General features: G+C 37.5%; 1 protein-coding gene across 1 annotated transcript in view; it reads left to right on the top strand.

Annotated features, from left to right (window-relative positions):
- Window positions 1-17,822, top strand: part of CIR1 (corepressor interacting with RBPJ, 1) — a 22,775-nt gene extending 4,953 nt beyond the window's left edge. The window contains exons 8-10 of the mRNA XM_008505151.2: window positions 13,299-13,405; window positions 14,868-14,953; window positions 16,239-17,822. Of these exons, the coding sequence (XP_008503373.2) occupies window positions 13,299-13,405; window positions 14,868-14,953; window positions 16,239-16,965 (920 nt within the window). The 3' untranslated portion in view covers window positions 16,966-17,822. The remainder of the gene's footprint in view (window positions 1-13,298; window positions 13,406-14,867; window positions 14,954-16,238) is intronic.

Genomic DNA, 17,822 nt, shown 5'->3' with positions numbered 1-17,822 from the left:
TTTGACTCCTGTGGATCTTTCCTAGTCAGAGAGATTTTCTCCAGGCAGTTTTACAAACTGTCTTTCTAAGCCTCAAGGGAGGGGTTTGGCACATACGAAATTTGCATGAGGCATTGCAGAATTACCTGTGTGTTCTCAGGCTGCACCAATGCCCTCTCGTTTTTAAATCTGTAACTGAGACAACAGTGTGCTGTGCCAAGCAGAGTGCTGGAGGCTGAGGAAGGATTTCAGGGAGCAGGGGTGGGTGACAGATCAGCGTTTGTATATATAATTTGTAAGACACTGTTCTTGGATTTGAACAGTCAGCTGTAATGATACTGCTGCTTTCTCTTTCTTTCTTTCAGGGAAACTATATGTAAAAACAATGTAGGTAAAGTTTAAAACAATTTTAAGTTCTTGATTTAATAGCAGATACAAGGCTTATAGGAAGTGGTAATATCATTAATTAGATCATCAGATAAAAGGTTGTCTGCTTTTTCTAACCTCAGGAGCACAATCCTTCTTTCCTTAACTTTTCAAAACCTTTATCTGATATAATAACAAGCTAAATTGCACTCCTTTGACAGCTCCTGAAAATTCCATGTATGCTAATGAAGCACTACAGTTAAGTTACTGAATTCATTGGTTCTTTTCAGACTCTTAATTCTTCCACATGGTATGTTAAAGCTTACATCACACATTAAAAACACCAACCAAAAATCCATTGCCACACTGTTTTTGTGGCTAGAACTGCAGGAAATACTGCTTTGTAAGGGACAGAAACTTTTTATTGTATCATCTTTTTATGAAGCCTTTTGTTTCGTGATCAGGTTTAAGAAAAAAAACCCTAAAAGCTCTTGGATGTTTTCCCATCCCCCTACATTCCCGGCATATGCCACAAATAAGTGTCTCATCATGGTGAGAAAATTGGTAAAAAACATGTAAATAGTCCAGAGTTTTCATTTATTGTGGTTGCCAGTACCAAAAAAGCACAAAACCACTTGGCTTCTAAGGTCTGAACTCCAAAGAATCTTTTTCAGAAGCTGTTTCTACAACATGGAAGAAAATGCACTCCTCTGAAGAGAGCAATGAATGGTGATTTCAAGGATAGGGAGTGATTGCTTATAGCCCACAGCAAGTCTTGGACCATGTATTTAATCTATTTGACTGGTGGTTCTAGAAGCTAAATGTGTAAAAATACATTTGCAACCAGCTCTCAAGAAAGAGCTGAAGAATGTTTGACTAAATTATTAGAACAAATAATACTTTTAAAGGTCAGGAAGTGACTTTCTATGTATGAAGTCATCTTTGAAATCTTGTTCATAGCTTGTGCATCAGGAAATTGAGATGCAAATGTCTCATAAGTGAAAGGGTACATCTGAGAAGTACAGATAAGGAATAAAGGTGAAACCAGAATAAAATTTTAGTACAATAGTCAATATTCCAGGACTACAATTAGTTTGTAAAATTAATTGTATTAGAAGGACCACATTTAGGCTATAAATCATTGAAGCTTTTTTTTTTTCTAAAAAGAGCAAATCTTTGGAAATTTTTTATAAAGTCTTTTTAAAGAGCTCTGTTGTTTTGAAGTGGTTTACTTGGTAGCACTTCATTTCCTCTGATTTGTAGTATCTTCACCCTAATAAAAGATGATCTCCCCCTTTTTTTGCAGACTGAACTGAATTATATTTTCTAGGCAGTCAGAGCTTGGGAATCCTCAGCCTCTATGGTTCTGGACCTGATATTTTAAGGACATTGGCATCAATAATTTCTGCAGAAGTAGTTTTTAAGAAATGGCCTGGTTTGCCTGTAGGATTATTTTAATATGTCTTGTTTTTCTGAACCATGCTCTTTTGCTTTAGGAAAGCATACTTACCATGCAGAAAAATTGATTACTTTTTGTTGTTCACTGATGTCTTCATGCATTTACCTAAATGTGTTCCTATCCACAGAGCAGTAGTGGTAGAAACTTCAGATGCTCTGCTGTAAAGTCGAACTGAATCATCTCGTATATGCAAGTTTAGGAAAACAGGAGAAACTTATTACATACTAGTTAGATTCATGACTGAGTTCCATCATGTAATAACTTTGAAGTGTACAAAAATCTCTAGTGTAGAGGAATAATTGGTGTAAAGAACATTATTGAACAGAGTTAACTAACCTGGAAAGGAAACAGGGTGGTTTGGGCCAGGTAGGCATCTTAGCCCCACACAGTGCTCGCTCACTTCCCCACACTAGGATGGGGTAGAGAGTCAGAAGGGTGAAAGTGAGAAAACTTGTGGGCTGAGATAGAGACAGTTTAATAGGTAAAGCAAAAAAATCATGGTTGACTAATCTGATAGCCTTCTATGATGATGTGACTGGATGGGTAGATGCAGGAAGAGCAGTGGACGTTGTCTACCTTGATTTTAGCAAGACTGTTGATGCTGTCTCCTATAATATCTTCATGGGCAAGCTCAGAAAGTGTGGGTTAGAAGAGTGGATGGTGAGATGGATTGAGAACTGGCTAAACAGTAGAGCTCCGAGAGTTGTGATCAACAGTGCAGAGTCCAGTTGGAGACCTGTGATTTACGGTGTTCCCCAGTGACCTGGATGAGTTGACAGAAAGTATCCTCAGCAAGTTTGCTGGTGATAAGAATCTGGGAGGACTGGGTGATGTACTGGAAGGCTGTGCAGCCACTTGGAGAGATCTGGAGAGCTGGACAAAGGGGAACCTAATGAGGTTCAATAAGTGTTGAGTCCTGCACCTGGGGAGGAATAACACCATGCACTAGTACAAATTAGGGGCTGACCTGCTGGAAAGCAGTCCCTGGAGAAGGACAATAAGTTGTCCATGGGGCAGTAATGTGCCCTTGTGACCAAGAAGGCCAATGGTATCCTGGGGTGTGTTAAGAAGAGTGTGTCCAAAAGTCAAGGGAGGTTCTCCTCCCCCTCTGCTATGCCCTAGTGGTACCATATCTAGAATATTGCATCTAGGTGTGGGCTCCCCAGTTCAAGAGGGACAGGGATATACTGGAGAGTCCAGCAGAGGGCTGTGAGGATCATCAGGGGACTGGAACATCTGTCATACGAGGTAAGGCTGAGAAGCCTGGGGCTGTTTAGTATGGAAAAGAGAAAACTGAGGGGAGATCTTATTAATGTTTACAGATATCTGAAGGGTGGGTGTTGAAAAGAAGGGGCCAGTCTCTTTTCAGTGCTGCCCTGTGATAGGACAAAAGGCAGCAGACGTAAACTGGAAGACAGGAAGTTCTACCTCAATATGAGGAAAAGCTTTTTTACTCTAAGGGTGACAGAGCACTGGAACAGACTGCCTGGAGAGGTTGTGGAGACTTTCAAGACCCACCTGAATGGGTTTCTGTGTGACCTGCCCTAGGTCTTGCTTTGGCAGGGCAGTTGGGCACTGTGATCTCCAGTGGTCCCTTCCAGCACCACCTTTCTATGATTCTATGAAAAGCCATGCACACAAGCAAAGCAAAATTAGGAACTGATGCCCTGCTTCCCATCAACAGGCAGGTGTTCAGCCATACCCTGGAGAGCTGGGCTCCATCACACTTAACAGTGACTTGGGAAAACAAACACCATTACTCTAAATGTTTCCCCCTTCCTCCTTCTTTCCCAAGCTTCCAATGCTGAGCACAATGTCATCCCTTTGGTCAGTTGCAATCAGCTGTCACAGCTGTGTCACCTCACAGCTTCTTGTGCTCCCCAGTCCTGCCTGCTGAATGTGGAGTGGGGTGAGGAGCAGGAAAAGCCATGACGATGCCCAAGCATTGCTCAGCAGCAACTTAAAACTTGTCTGCATTATCAACACTGTTTTGGTCACAAACCCAAAACACAGAAAATGACTACAAGAAAATTACCTATCCCAGCCAAAACCAGTGGAGGCAGTGGTAGCCATGGTATTATTAACAAATCTTTGTGCATGTGTGAAGAATTGGTACTTACCTTACTTGAGGGAAATTTTAATCTTTCCCCTTGGTCCTAAATAAAAACTTTTAACAGAAAATGGGGGTATAAAATTGTTTTATTGGGATAACAAAATTACTGAATTAAAAGCAGCAGGAGCAGCCTTTCCCCATCCTTCCTTTTCTTCTAAAAACTGGACCTTTGAAGATCCTAGCAGAGTGATGACTTCAGTTTAATTAAAGCCCAGGGAGTAATGTGTTGTGGGATTTTAATGCACAAATCAGTGAGTAGATTGTGGACTTGTTATTTGAGTGAAAAAAGTTTTAATGCAGAAGCTGAATTGAAGAGCACTTGGTACAAGTTCAGTTTGGGTTTTGTTCTGATTTTTTTCCTGCTTCAGAGAAGTAAATCAAATGTCTTATTTGGACTCCTGTCTATTTTTTAAGCCTCAGAGGAAATGTTTGAGTTAAAATGAATGAAAATTGAACTCATGCTTCATTTAGTGGCATTATCTAAAGTTCCTGCTCTGTGTCTGTGAGGAAAAAGAAGAGTTATTGATTGCCTACATAAGTTATTTTTCACACTGTAAAATAACCACCAATATAGGCTTTTTCTTTCCCGTTAATTCCCCAAGCTGTGATGCTCTTATTTCAGCAGAAGGATACTTATCCTTAAATTTCATGTGAAAACTGCATTGTAATCTTCTTTGCACATCAACTGATGGGCAACTCCTGTTTTGGATTCAGTGCTGATCATATTGTGTGCAAAGATCAGTAGTGGATTTTGGTTTATTCCAGTGGAACTGCTGCAGGGCAAAAGCATCTCTGTGGCACAGAACTGGAAAATGGCACAGCCAGAAAAAACTGCTGGCTTTCAAGGTCCAACACACACTGTAGCACTCCAGCAAACAAAAATAATTACAATCAGTACCTTAACTTAGGCATGGTGGCTTGGTTATTTTGCTTATGGGACTATTTTAGTAATCTAGCTGGTAATTCATAGAAAAAAATAATAATCTTACCATTAAAAAACACCTATTGAATAATATCTCACCAGTGAATAGAGATTATTTTTGCAATAAGGCAATTTCAGTGGATGTGGTTATCATGGGATAATCACACCCCTGGGGTACAGCCTTGTCTGTAATCTCCCAGGAGTGTAATTATTTCATGATAACTGCACCCCCTGGTGTTGCATTATTTCCATTATGAAATTCTTAGTTTTAGATATAAAGTAACTTACTTTGATCACTGGAAACTGCAAAGTAGTGATAGAATGTTCCAGCTGTGAGGTTTATAGAGACCAACTTATAAGATTTACTTCTCCTTTACAAAGCTAAATTAGGCAATCAAAATGCTTCTTTGGGCTAAACAGATTTACAGGGCTTTTTAGTGATAAAGTCCTAACTTTTCAAGTTTAGACAAGATGAAAATATTAGTTGTGGTTCAGATTTTTATGCCACTGGGTATATGTGCATGTATAAAATGTATTTACCAGCAAAAAAACCTCCAGGTCACTAGCATCTGAAAGTTTGCCTGGTTTTGCAGTCCTTTTTTTTTTTTTTTGTAATTAACCAGCAGCATCTGTTGATTTTTGTGCTTTTCAGTGCTTTTTATGTGAAGCCTGGCATTTGGCATTTGACTTTACTAAACAGAGACTATTAGGTTTTCTTTGCAAAATGTTTTGAAGTAACACTTACTTCATTGCAGGTTTCTTGGTCAGGTGAAGTCTAGACAAACTAAATACCTCATCCTTTTTGTTTTGTTTGTTTAGGTGTTTACTGGCTTTGCAGGTTTTTTAGTGGGTTTTTTGGTTTGGGGATTTTTTTGTCACTTTGGTTATTTTTTTTTTCTTGCAAGTACTCTGAAAGGTTTTCAGAGGGAATTGTCAAAAAGCTATGAAAGCTTATTTGCTTACAACTTCTATTGTAAATTTTTAGAGCAAAACACCTGCTAAAAATCTATTACTACCTTATGAAAAAAGGTACTACAATCTTAAGAAACGAGGCTAGTGTTTCAACAGAGAGGTAATTTCATGAATATTGTAGTTAAAAGAAGTAGGATGCTGAGATTTTAAAAGGGTCTTATGCTCTTGGCCTATGAAACTTGAAGAGTGCTGGGTATCCTTCTCTGTTATGGACTACTCCGAATGTTTTAGAACTGACTGACTCCATATGTGATCTGTCCAGTGAAATTACTTGCAGGAAAGAGAGTACTGTCAAGTGGTTATCATGTTGCAGAACATTCAGGTAAATAATGGTTAAAATGTAATGAAGCAATGTGTGTGTTTGTTTGTGCCCTGTCTTTTTATTGCCTGAGTGCCCTTAAAGTAATTATGGTTGTGGTTTCCATCAGTCTGTCACTTAGTGTATTCAATTCATCTTTAGCTTTTGGGTGAAATTTGTTTCCATAGTAAACATTGAAATTATCAGTCACATGTCTGTATCTCACTGCATCATTTCAGTGGCAAATATGTTTTCTTGTCTGCCTACACAGAAAACTCTGCACTGTATCAGAAATGCACGAGCTGATTTAAGTGTTCTCTTGAGTCAATAATCACAGGTATTTGAATATGTTAACTGTGAATATTTCTATGGTGGTCATCTATAGAAACATACAGTGTATGAAACCTTCCTTTGTGATCTGCAGCTGAGACCTTTGATTATGAACACTAGGAACATAAACTAAATCTTCATATAGTTTAAGAATTGTCACATTTTTAGAGTAATCCTCTATTTATGTTTCAGAAGCCTCTGTATTTGGTGTGAGTGCATGAAATACAGATTTCTGTTAGAAGTCTTGTGGTTGGCATTTAAGCGATAAATATAGATTCAGATAGCAGTTTGATAATGCTAAATGGCTTTCACTACTCAAAAAATAAAAAAGGAAATTCAGGAGTCTCTGTACTACTCTATGACAAAAGCATGGCAAATTATAATAAAATCCTGTGCTGAAGTGTTAAATTCAGTTAAAGTGCAGACCTTCAGAAGAAGAGGTAATTACAAGCCAGAGGTTTTTATTCATTGATTTCTCTTGATACCAACTGCAACAGTTGCTTTGAAGTGAAGTGATGAAAAATTTATTAGTAAAAAAAGATCAATTCTGAATTAGTGGTGCTAGCCTAAATTTGCTATGTTCTTCATGACCAGGATCATTATCACATAATTTTGAAAACAGCTCTTTGTCCTTTAGATAAACATTTACACTTAACTCTGCCACAACTGCAATAGAAGTTCAGAGATGATAGTGTCATTAGGTTCAGTCTGTCATGTTTTTCCATTTTTGTTCAATTTACTTCTCATCCTTATGAAATTAAAAGCACAAAACTCTGTGGAGGGCACAAAGAAGTATATGGATATATTGACAAAGCAGTCTATGCTGATTTTAAATTAGGTTCTTTTTTAAAGCAAAGCCTAAAAAGCTTTGTATCGCATTGCACCTTTGCTACTACTCAGAGAAGGCAGCATTCTGAATTCAGAGTATGTTCATCCTTCATGTGTGTGCTAAACTAAAACCAGAATGGTGTTCTAAAACCTAGGTAATGTGATAGAGTTGGTTTGATACTCCCTGGAGTATTCATTTATTTTTTGGCAGCAGAGTGTGGATTTTGTCGCTGTTATATAGAAAATCAAATTTCAATTTGGAAGAGTTATTGTGTTGAGGTTTTTTAACGTGTATAAGAACAAACAAAGATGATGTGCTTTAGGCCTACTTGTATAGTAAAAATTACTTAATAATAATAGTAAGCCTTGAAAATATCTTGTCCTTGATTCTTAAATTAATTTTCTAAAACATGGTAGAGTGGAGTATACCAAGTGTGATGTATTCTGACAAACTGGTAGCAGGTATGCCAGTGTGTTTTGTTTACATTTATGTTCTTGTTAATTATCTGTCTATTACAAAGCCAGGAGAAGTCTGATGGTTGATAATGGTAATATTTTAAGAATTAAAATTATCACATTTCTTAGCTAAAATATGTCCCACACCAGAACACATTCTCAGGGAAGGGAAGCTCTAGAAAAGCCCTATACTGAATATTCTGTTTTGATGATACACAAAGGAAGCATTAATTAAAATAAAAGTTTAAAAATTGTAGTTAAAATGATACCATGAAGAATCTACTGCCTTTTCCAATAGCTTTTATACTGAGTAATCTATTTCATTTTCTAATACCACATAACTGCAGCCATTACCCAAGTACAACAGGTTACTATAACTATCATTCCTACCCTGCCACAAGTGGGAGTAGTGGCTATGCTGTTACTGCTCATCTCTCTGCTTTCCATATGTATTTCATACCTAAAAAACCAAACCAAAACAACAAAACATTTAAAACTTGATTGCAAAGAATAATTCAGTTTGCTCATCTGCACTGCTGACCCAGTAGAAGCTTTTATCAATAAATCGAGGAGATACTCTCCAGACCATGTATCATGAGTAGGTAGAAGGAAAACTGCAATTTTTTATGATTCTGCCAACCATAGCATTATAGTCTGTCCTTACTGCCACTTAAACTGTTGCAGAAAAAGTGGTATTTAATCACAGTTGTTATGAGAAGAGATTTTAGCATACTATTCCCTAATATTGGATAATTTGAAAAATGTGCTTTAGACATTTTAATGGAGGCCTTCTAGATGGTGTGTAGCAGCTGGCATTGTTCTAGAAGGAGTCCTGTGCCCAGGCCTCATGGAGGAAAGGCTCTGGCAGCAACAGTGTTACACACACTGCATTTGTAGCAGGGGGTGTGTAACCTCAAGAGAAGTGCAAGACAGTGGGAAATGATTGCAGCTCCTCTTGTTTCTGTGCCAGCAGTGGGGACAGTAATGTGGGGTAGGAAAGCTTCCTCTAAACTGGGCATTTAAGTAATTAAAATTCAGAATCATATCGCCCCCACCAGTTGTTTAATAGAAGCAGAAATTATTTCAGTTGAGTGTGATAATAAATCGGAGCAAAAGCAAATTGACAATATGTTGTCATAAACCCTGGTAGGAAATCGTTCTGCAATCCAGTATAATTGATGCTCATAAAGGCTTCATAAAAATTCCATTTACAGCTCTTCTGATTATTTATGGTACAAATATTATAAAGATGTACAAACAGCTGTCAAGTAAAGGGTGCACTCAGGTTGTACTTTGTGAAGATTGAAATCTTTCTATTCACACTTTATTGAATGGTTTGTGTTTCCTGATTTTGTGCCTTAACTCTTTGAGTCAGCTGAGCTATCTGGATTTTTTCCTTGAATAGTATCTTAAACAGAAGATAACAGCGAATTAGTGCAGCAGGAACTTCTGTGGGGAGTAAGAAGCAAGAGGAAGCTGTAGTCTCTTTGCTTTATGACACTCTTGAGAATTGTAATGACCACAAAAAAAATACTTTAAAAATCCTTTAGTGGGTTTTTAACTATGGACCCTCTTTTGTGCAAGCCCTTAGTATAATTTTAAGTACCTGAAGCTATAGAAAACCTAAAAAATTGTCAGTTTTCTTGATGCATAAAAATAAGTAAGGTATCAGCATGCAGTTAATTCCACTATATGATAAAAGCCATTTCTGAGATTAATTAATTTTAAAGCAAATAAATGTTTTATCTTAAAACAAGAGTCATCTGGAAAAGTTTTAAAGGCTTTTTCTTTCTTTTTCCTATCAAAATGTAAATTCCAGAAAATAAGCTTGACAGTCATATTCAAAAATAGCAAGGTACTGCATTTGACTAGTTTCAGAAAGAATAAGAAACAGATGATAAAACATTTTAACTTCGAACTTATTTTTAGTTTGCTGGTGGATGAATGCTGAGAGACTACTTGGAAGTTGTAGCAATCAGCTATTTTTACAGGATTCCTGTATCTAATGTTCTGGAAACTCATGGCATTATGTCATTTCTAGATGTTTTTACCTGCATGAGATCACACAGGTTGCTTCTTCACAGACTGCCTCAAGTCAATACTAAAGGCAAATATGAGGACATCAGTTCCCAAAAAAAATATTTTTCTGTGCCTAATGGAGGAGTCATCTCTTGCACGTTGATGGGTGCTGTTCAAGAATACTTTGCTAATATCAGTTCCCAAGATTTCATCCAGCTGAGAGACTCTCAGCTCAATCTTACAGTCTTTTCTGCAGTTTGTAACTTAATCAGAACTTAACCAGATGAAGATATATGGCTGTTGGGTATAGTTAGTACCACTCTGTCTGAAGATCTTGGAGGGTGATGACATTAAGTGTAGTCATAAGCCAAAAACAGGCTGAAAAGATTTACCTTTTTGGCTTACCAGGCAAAGCAAACTTGATTACATTGGGCATAGTTGTGTCTCCAGCAAGCAGAATTCCAGTTGATTCAGGCCAAAGGATAAGGTACCAGCCAGTATGCTGGTGGCTCCAAGATTTAAGCTTCCAATCCTAAGTAAGGAAGCCAAAGACACATCTAAAAAGTTGAGTTTTTCAAGCCTCTGTTAAGTGAGGTTCAGTGTTTGGGGTTTCTTTTACAGTTTTTGTCTCCCTCATTTGTCTTAGCCAGGGAAACTGCTTACTTAATTTTAGAGTGGGAATGGGAATGGAATAGCTGCTCGTGCATTTAAGCATCTGTATCTTGTAATACTGTGTGAAGAAGCAGTCCAGAAAGTGAGTTACAACACTCAGTGCTGTCACAAAAACCAGATGTGCTCTGGAATCCTGGGAGACCTCAAACTGTCAGTGGTATTTCAAATAAAATCAGATCTGTTTATCCAAATCATTAAAGTATAAATCAAGAGCAGTCTGTTGAGGCATGGATGGGAAAAGAAAGTCACCAAGCATTTGACTCCTTTGATTCTTAGCAAAGGAGTTTAATTATGAGAATTAAAAATTCTTGATTTTTGTTGCTGTGTTGCAGAAAGTAGAGTAACAGAAGTTTGCTATAAGCTGTGCAACCATTGTCAAATATAGTGTTGTAATTGAACTTCTTGGCCTGGACTTGTAACCTGATAGAAAACAGTCTCTACATACCCAGATCAGGTATGGTTTTTTCTCCCTACTCTGATCTACCATTGCTACCTGTACAGAGGTAGTGATGCAGTCTTGCTGTCATTGGGCAGCAGAAGTTCAGTGGCATCAGCTGTTCAGAAAGAAGTGTGAGCAGGTTTGCCTGTGCTGCCCTCAAAAAGGTTGATGGTTTTTAAACTGCAAAGGTCTCATGCTGCAAGAGGTCCTCCATAATCAGCCACTATGGACAGCATGTTTGTGTCATGCCTGGCTGGGGTCTGCACACATAGGGGTTGTGAAATAGGACTGTTTTGTCTGTACTTGTGGTTGGTTTATTTTCTGAATTTCATTTCCTAGTGTTTTCTAAAATACAGTAACAGTCACAGTAGAAACTGTGTACATAATAAGGCTTTGTGGAGATTGTTGCATCTCCTCACAGGTGGAACCTACATTACTGTTTACCTCACAATTAAAGAGATTTTGGAAGAGGAATAATTTATTTCATGAACCACTTTAGTTCCAAAGTCCTGTAGATGCATTTGATGTAACTTGTACACATCCACAAAACAGGAATAACAGTGGTTTGTTAACTGTCCTTGTCATGGTAATACCATGCTGCGACTGAAAAATTGTAGGTGGAGCTATGAATGTTTCTTTAATGTCATTAATAAGCAAGGAAACAAAGTTCTTATGAATTTATTTTTAGCTTAGTTTTCTTGCCTTCTAAGCTTACCTGTGTGTTTGGTTTTTTAAACATAGTTTTGATTTCACCTCTGAAAAAAATACGGAAACTGACTCAAAAGTTTATGGGTGGTGGTGTGTGGGGTCCCAGCTTGAGCAGCTGCTCGGACAGGGTCTCTTGTTCGCCTCTGTTGATCTGTGTGTTACACCACAACTGGCACCTGCTGGGCACAGATGCACACAAATCAGTAGGACTGTGCATTCATTACAAGCTTTTCGTATAAAAGATAATATGATTTTGCTTAACTCTTTCCAGTGAAAGAATGCCTGGGAGGTTTGTTTCTAGAAAATGACGCTGAACTGTGCATTTAAAGGCTGATGTGCCTTCATGTCTCTCTGGTCTTAACTCTGCCTGTAGTCCTCATATGGAACCACAAAGTTAGGGCTTCTCTCTTAGTTCATTTGCAATTTTCCTGTGTAGATTTGGACAAGTTGTATTCCTCTATTTATATAATATGCTAATGAGAATAATTAGGTATCCAATACACATCAAAATGTGTACAATGCTGAGACACTAAGGGGAGAAGGTTACTTTGTTAGGCAGTGGTTCTTACTACCTTTCGGTAAGAGGGGAATTCCAGGCTTCAGTCTGGTCACATATTTTGTTTTCTTTGGTGTGGTGAAATCTTTTCTTACTTCTTTGGCTCTATTCAGCTTCCTTACACGGGGTATCAGACTGAAATGCATGGCTGGTTTATGGGGCTTTTTCAGATCAAGACTTCAGTGCCCCAAGTCTGTTGTTAGGTTTCTGTCTGATGTTGTTTCTGTTCCAGGCAGAACGTGGTTTTAAATTTGAACTAAGCAAAAATGTAGGCACTGGTGCCCATATGCATTCATTAACTATTAGTGAGCTTTACATCTACCGTAACACGTAAAAAGGCAGAACACTTTTGAGGAAATACATGGGGAGAGAGCAACAACCTAAAGTTTATATTTATTCTGTGTATGTTTTGAGTGAAGAAAAGTACCTAATCAGAGAAGGACATGAGGTTTTGTTGATCACAGGTATTCAATTAAAGCAAAAGAGAGAGTTACAGGGTTTCTAAATTGTGCAGTCAAGTCTGATTCAAAATACATCCCGTATTTTATTCCTTAGATATTTCCAAAAAAAGATAATCCCAAACACCTACTCTAATGCAATATGTAATGTGATTTTAAGCTGATAATACAGAAATCTCTGAGGAGTTAACAGTCCCAGGGTATCTGAGGGTTGCTAGAACAACTAAGGAGGTAGAACATTTTTTTCATGTATTTCTTTTCTGTATGTATACTGGGTTTCTAATAATTGTTACTTTTTACTTTTTAAGTTTAAAAAATCGTGTCATTATGAAAAATGCCTTACTACTCACATATTAGAAGTGCATTTTCCCATTGTTTTAAGGGAGAGGCAGCACTTAAAATTCATACTTCGTGTGTTTTCTTTAGGCTTCCTTTGCTTTTTTACTGCAATAAAAATATATTACTAGATATATTGTTTTCAACACGACAAAGTTACATAAGAGAATCTCCTTGTACTTAAAGAAAAATGCAATTATTTTCTATTCTGAATCTCCAGACTGCTGTTTTAGAAAATCATATCTGATTATTTGCTCAGCAGAAGATTATTGAGTTGATTTAGCTGTGATTTTACTTAACAAAGCTTCAACCGAATTCCTACTGTGGAGTCCAAAAAAAGAGAGAGAGATATAAATGATACATTCAAACTGTGATTTTTGTGAACAGGGCCATCAATGCACCCCTCGGAGCTAATAGCGGAGATGAGAAACAGTGGGTTTGCACTGAAACAAAATGTACTGGGGAGAAACTTGACCGCAAATGATCCATCACAGGTAATGATCTTTTTACCAGTAAGCTGAAAATGTCTATAAATCTAAATGTGATTGCTTGTGAATTGCTACTTAATGTTTTCAAATATGCATATCCATAGGAAAGCAGAATAGCTATACCAACTGAAAAATATCAAAAACATTTTCCAGCTTTCTTTCAGTCAGAATGGTGAATCATAAATGACTTCTTTTAAAACCACATATAATAAATTAAATCCCTTCTCTGGGTGAGTAGAAATTGAATTTTTCATCAAGAGGATGGTTAGGGGTTTTGCCACATACTTCTGATGCAATGCTAGCCTTTAGAGGAAGTTTGAGGAAGTATGCACAAGTAATTACTGCCAGGAATGCTAGATCTGAAGATGTTTTTACTTGATTGACTATTGTTACTTTTATTATTTCTGGCAGTGAAAATGTTAATTGTCCTTACTTAGGCTGCAAAAGGTACATTTCTAATTGAGGTGCTTTAATAAAAATGTAAAGTGAAAAATACATGTGCACTCTTTGAGAAAGCCACCATAAAATAACCATTGTTCATATGCCAGGATGATGATTTAAACCACCAGTAAAGAGGGGACAACAGCCATCAGCTGGCCTTGAAATCTTGAGTAAATCAGCAATTCATTCTGTCTCCACAGATGGATGTACCTTTGCATTTAAAAAAGCCATGTACCTCCGAAAAATGTAGCATATGGGCACTGTTAAATGAATCAGAGTGATACCAGTATGTTTGGTTTATGTTAGGTATGGTTGGGGTTTTTTTGGAAGAGCTTTTTAATCTTGATTTCTTCTTTCCTCTCCTGAGTGTGGCTAAAATTAAAAACATCACAGTGGAGAACTGTAGTGCACCAGATGCACATAATTTGAAGAATTCAGGGTCTTCAAAGTAGCAATGCTTTGCTGATTGCGTTACTGTATGTAGATTATGTGATTACTGTATTTTGCATTGCTAGAACACTTTATGAACATTTAAAGACTAATAACACAACAGTGAGGTAGATGTGTTAATACCCATTTTCCTAATGACTAAACCGAGACAGAAAAGTAATTTGCTTAAATTACTCTGGGTTTGAGCAGGACTAGCATCTTACTTATTCATCCAAGCATGATAACAATGGAGTGACTTATCCTGGGGAATCATGTGGGCTCCAAAATTGGCTCATTTTTATTAACTATTTCAGAAATATTTCTTTCACTAGCAGTAATTTTTTTCATATGTTACTAATAACTCCTATTGTATAACCCCCCCCATTATAACACCTACTCCGCTTTGAGACAGAAAGGGGGGGGGGTGTCACTTTGTAGCAAGTTTGCTGCTCTTTCCAAAGACTCTTCAGCTTAGTAGTGCAGAGAGATTTGTGCCTGTGAGAAATAATGTACATAGAGGCGTTGATTTTCATGCAGGAATCTGAATGAAGATACTGGCTTTATGTATAAAACTTAATGTCTTACCACATTTTCCTAGGAATTTGTTGCAAGTGAGGGAGATGATGATCCAGAAGTTGAATTTTTAAAATCACTGTCAACCAAGCAAAAACAGAAACTCCTAAGGTAAGTGTGGTACCTAGTGAAGGGGTCCTGTGTCACCAGGAGTTCTGACTCCATGACTGTCCCTGTAACACTTCTATGCCATCAAAGAATTCAGCACTATGACTTCAGAAGAAAATCAGCTTAGTTTCACATGCACTTGACCACAAATGGTATTATGCAGCATGGTTTTTTAATCCAAAGGTTTTTTTGTTTTAATCTGGCTATTCTAATCTAGTTGTGATGCCTTTACATTGGGGCTTATTTCCAGTTTAACCAGGATACTAAAATAATAATTAGCTCACTGAAGATGCGGCCGGTTGCTATTTTAAAGTATTATCTTGCACTCCATTGCTTACAGTATCTGCTTCCAGTATTAAAAAGTCTATACTCTTTTTTACTAGTTTACACCCGGGGAAAGTTTGTTGTCTTCTGTGAGGCTAAACTGAACCTGACCTTGCACCCCAGGCCTGAGGTTGGCTTTGCTCCACACTGCTCTGGGATCAGGGTTTAAAGTTTGCTGCTCCAGCAGAGGGAGCTCCCCATGGCTTTGTAGATCTAATAAAACGTCAATAAGGATTTAATTCATTGCTTCTGTCCTGCTGATTTAGTAGGTCAGGTGACTTTTTTTTCCCTCTGTTAATTTGGAACATTATCTTGAAATTACTTAAAAATATTTAAAATAAAAACTGTTAACTGCTACCTGGTAGATCCCATATAGGTATCAGTTAAAATGGCCTTTTAGGTTAGAAGAATTTCTGTGTATGGGGAGTGGGATGAGGGGAGAACAGTGAATGGCTAAGAATTAGGTATGCCCATATGGTATTTGTATTTATAATAAATCATGGAATGGTTTGGTCTGGAAAGAACCAAAGATCACCTAGTTCCAATACCCCTTCCATGGGCAGGGATACCTCCCACTGGACTAGGCTGCTCAGAATCATGCTCTTAAAACAGCTGGTGCATTTTATGTTCCTTTTAAGTAGGAAATATATATTCAGTTTGAGTAAATTTAAATTGTATTTAGTTGAACTCTTGCTGACCTAACAATGAAATTATAATACTTTATATTTTGAACGTTGAAGTTTGGTAAATATATGGGTCCTTTAGATTCCTTCTATGTTTAGTATCAGAGGTTTAAAACTTATACTTTGGTGGGAAAGGAGAGTAATTCAACATGTTTTTATGGAAAATAGTATATTTACTGTGTAGGTCATCAGAAGTAGTGATCTTTAAAAGACAACGACTTTATAACTTACTATATCTTAATGTACTTGATTGCACTGCTCTTCTATTTTGAAAATAAAAGGAAGTTGGATCGTCTGGAGAAGAAAAAGAAGAAGAAAGACAGGAAGAAGAAAAAGCAGCAAAAGAAAAAAAGCAAAAGTAAACACAAGAAACATAAGATGAGATCCTCTTCCTCATCCTCCAGTGAGACTTCAGTAAGCAGCAGTGATAGCAAGACTGACAGCAGAGATAAAGCAGCACAAAAGAAGATGTATTCTAAGAAAAGAAAAAAAGACAGGTTTTCAGAGGCTAGCAGCAGCAGCGATTCAGAAGGAAAGGCAAAGATGAGGAAGGAAAAACTTTATGAAGATCTCTCTAGTAGTCACGGTAACAAGGACAAAGATAAGGAGAAGCACAGACTTTCAAAGCACGATGGTTCTGCAGAGAACAACAAATGGAGCTCCTGTGAGGTGGAAAGAAAGTCCAAAAGCAGATACCACAGCACCAACAAGAGAGAGACTGAAAGAAAGGAGAGGGATAGGAGAAGCCAAAGCATGGATGAGGAGAGCAGGAGAAGCCCTCGCACAAGTCACAGCAGTTCCAGGCAAAGACAAATAAGAAAAAGTCCAAGTCAAAGCCCTGGTGAAGTGCGGCACAGGAAAAATGAAACCAGAAGCCCCAGTGCAGATGTGCACAGAGAGAAGGAAAAATGTAGAGAGAGCTATGGGAACAAGTGCAGCAAAGTGGAACACAAAGAAAGGAGCAGACGCAGTAGAAGCAGAAGCAGAGACAGGAAAAAAAACAGATAGTGTGAGGGACAGGTGCAAGCAAGAATGTCTCCATTTTTTTATGAATACCTTTAACAAGGGCTCAATTACACATTGCTGTTCATTTTCCAGCCTCTGTAACTAGCATTTCGTGCATAAAGCCAACAGCATCATTTCTGTGATGTTGGAATATTTGTAAATTAGGTATAAATGTTATGGTATTTTTCTTACTGTATAAATATACTTGTTGGCGAATACCTCTTGTATACATACAGTAATTCATAGACCTGATTCTAGGGTTTTAAAATATCTCAGAGCAGTATGTGATATTCTTGGTTTTGTCAATGATTTCTGTTCAGGTACAACTGAAGGGAAGCGGAGGGTAATTTGGGAAGAGTACAGGGATATGCTAAATGCTAACAAATGTTTGAGATAATTCAGGATAAAATCACTGCTTCAGATATCAACACATTGTATTGTAGAGGGTGGGTTTTTTTCAGACTGAAGCGTTTTTCCAAAAGTTCCCTGTAAGAGGTGAATTTCATGAGGTAAAACAACAGAGACATAGTTCACATAAGTGTGTAACCAACATTTTTTTGACCTCCTGCAGCGTGCAACTTGGTCAGGGCTATCTAAACATCTTGAACCCCTGTTGGTATGTGTCAGTACAATGTCAAGTTATTGTTCAGTAGTCTCTCAAGACATGAAAAGAATATTTACTGCCTCAACTATGTCAGGTATTTCATTGTTTGTGGTAGAAAGTTGATGTAAATAGTCATCCTCTTGTTTTCATGAACAAACTTTTTTGGTTTTTAAAAATTGTTGGTCATTGTCTGCACACATTGTTATGAAGATGAACTTCTTAAATAATAAAATACCTTAACCTTTAAAAGCAGTAA

The sequence above is a fragment of the Calypte anna genome, chromosome 7, assembly GCF_003957555.1.
Source record: "Calypte anna isolate BGI_N300 chromosome 7, bCalAnn1_v1.p, whole genome shotgun sequence".
In the NCBI taxonomy this organism is placed as follows: domain Eukaryota; kingdom Metazoa; phylum Chordata; class Aves; order Apodiformes; family Trochilidae; genus Calypte; species Calypte anna.
The sequence above is the reverse complement of the archived record's forward strand: the minus strand, read 5'-3'. Positions and strand labels throughout refer to the sequence as shown.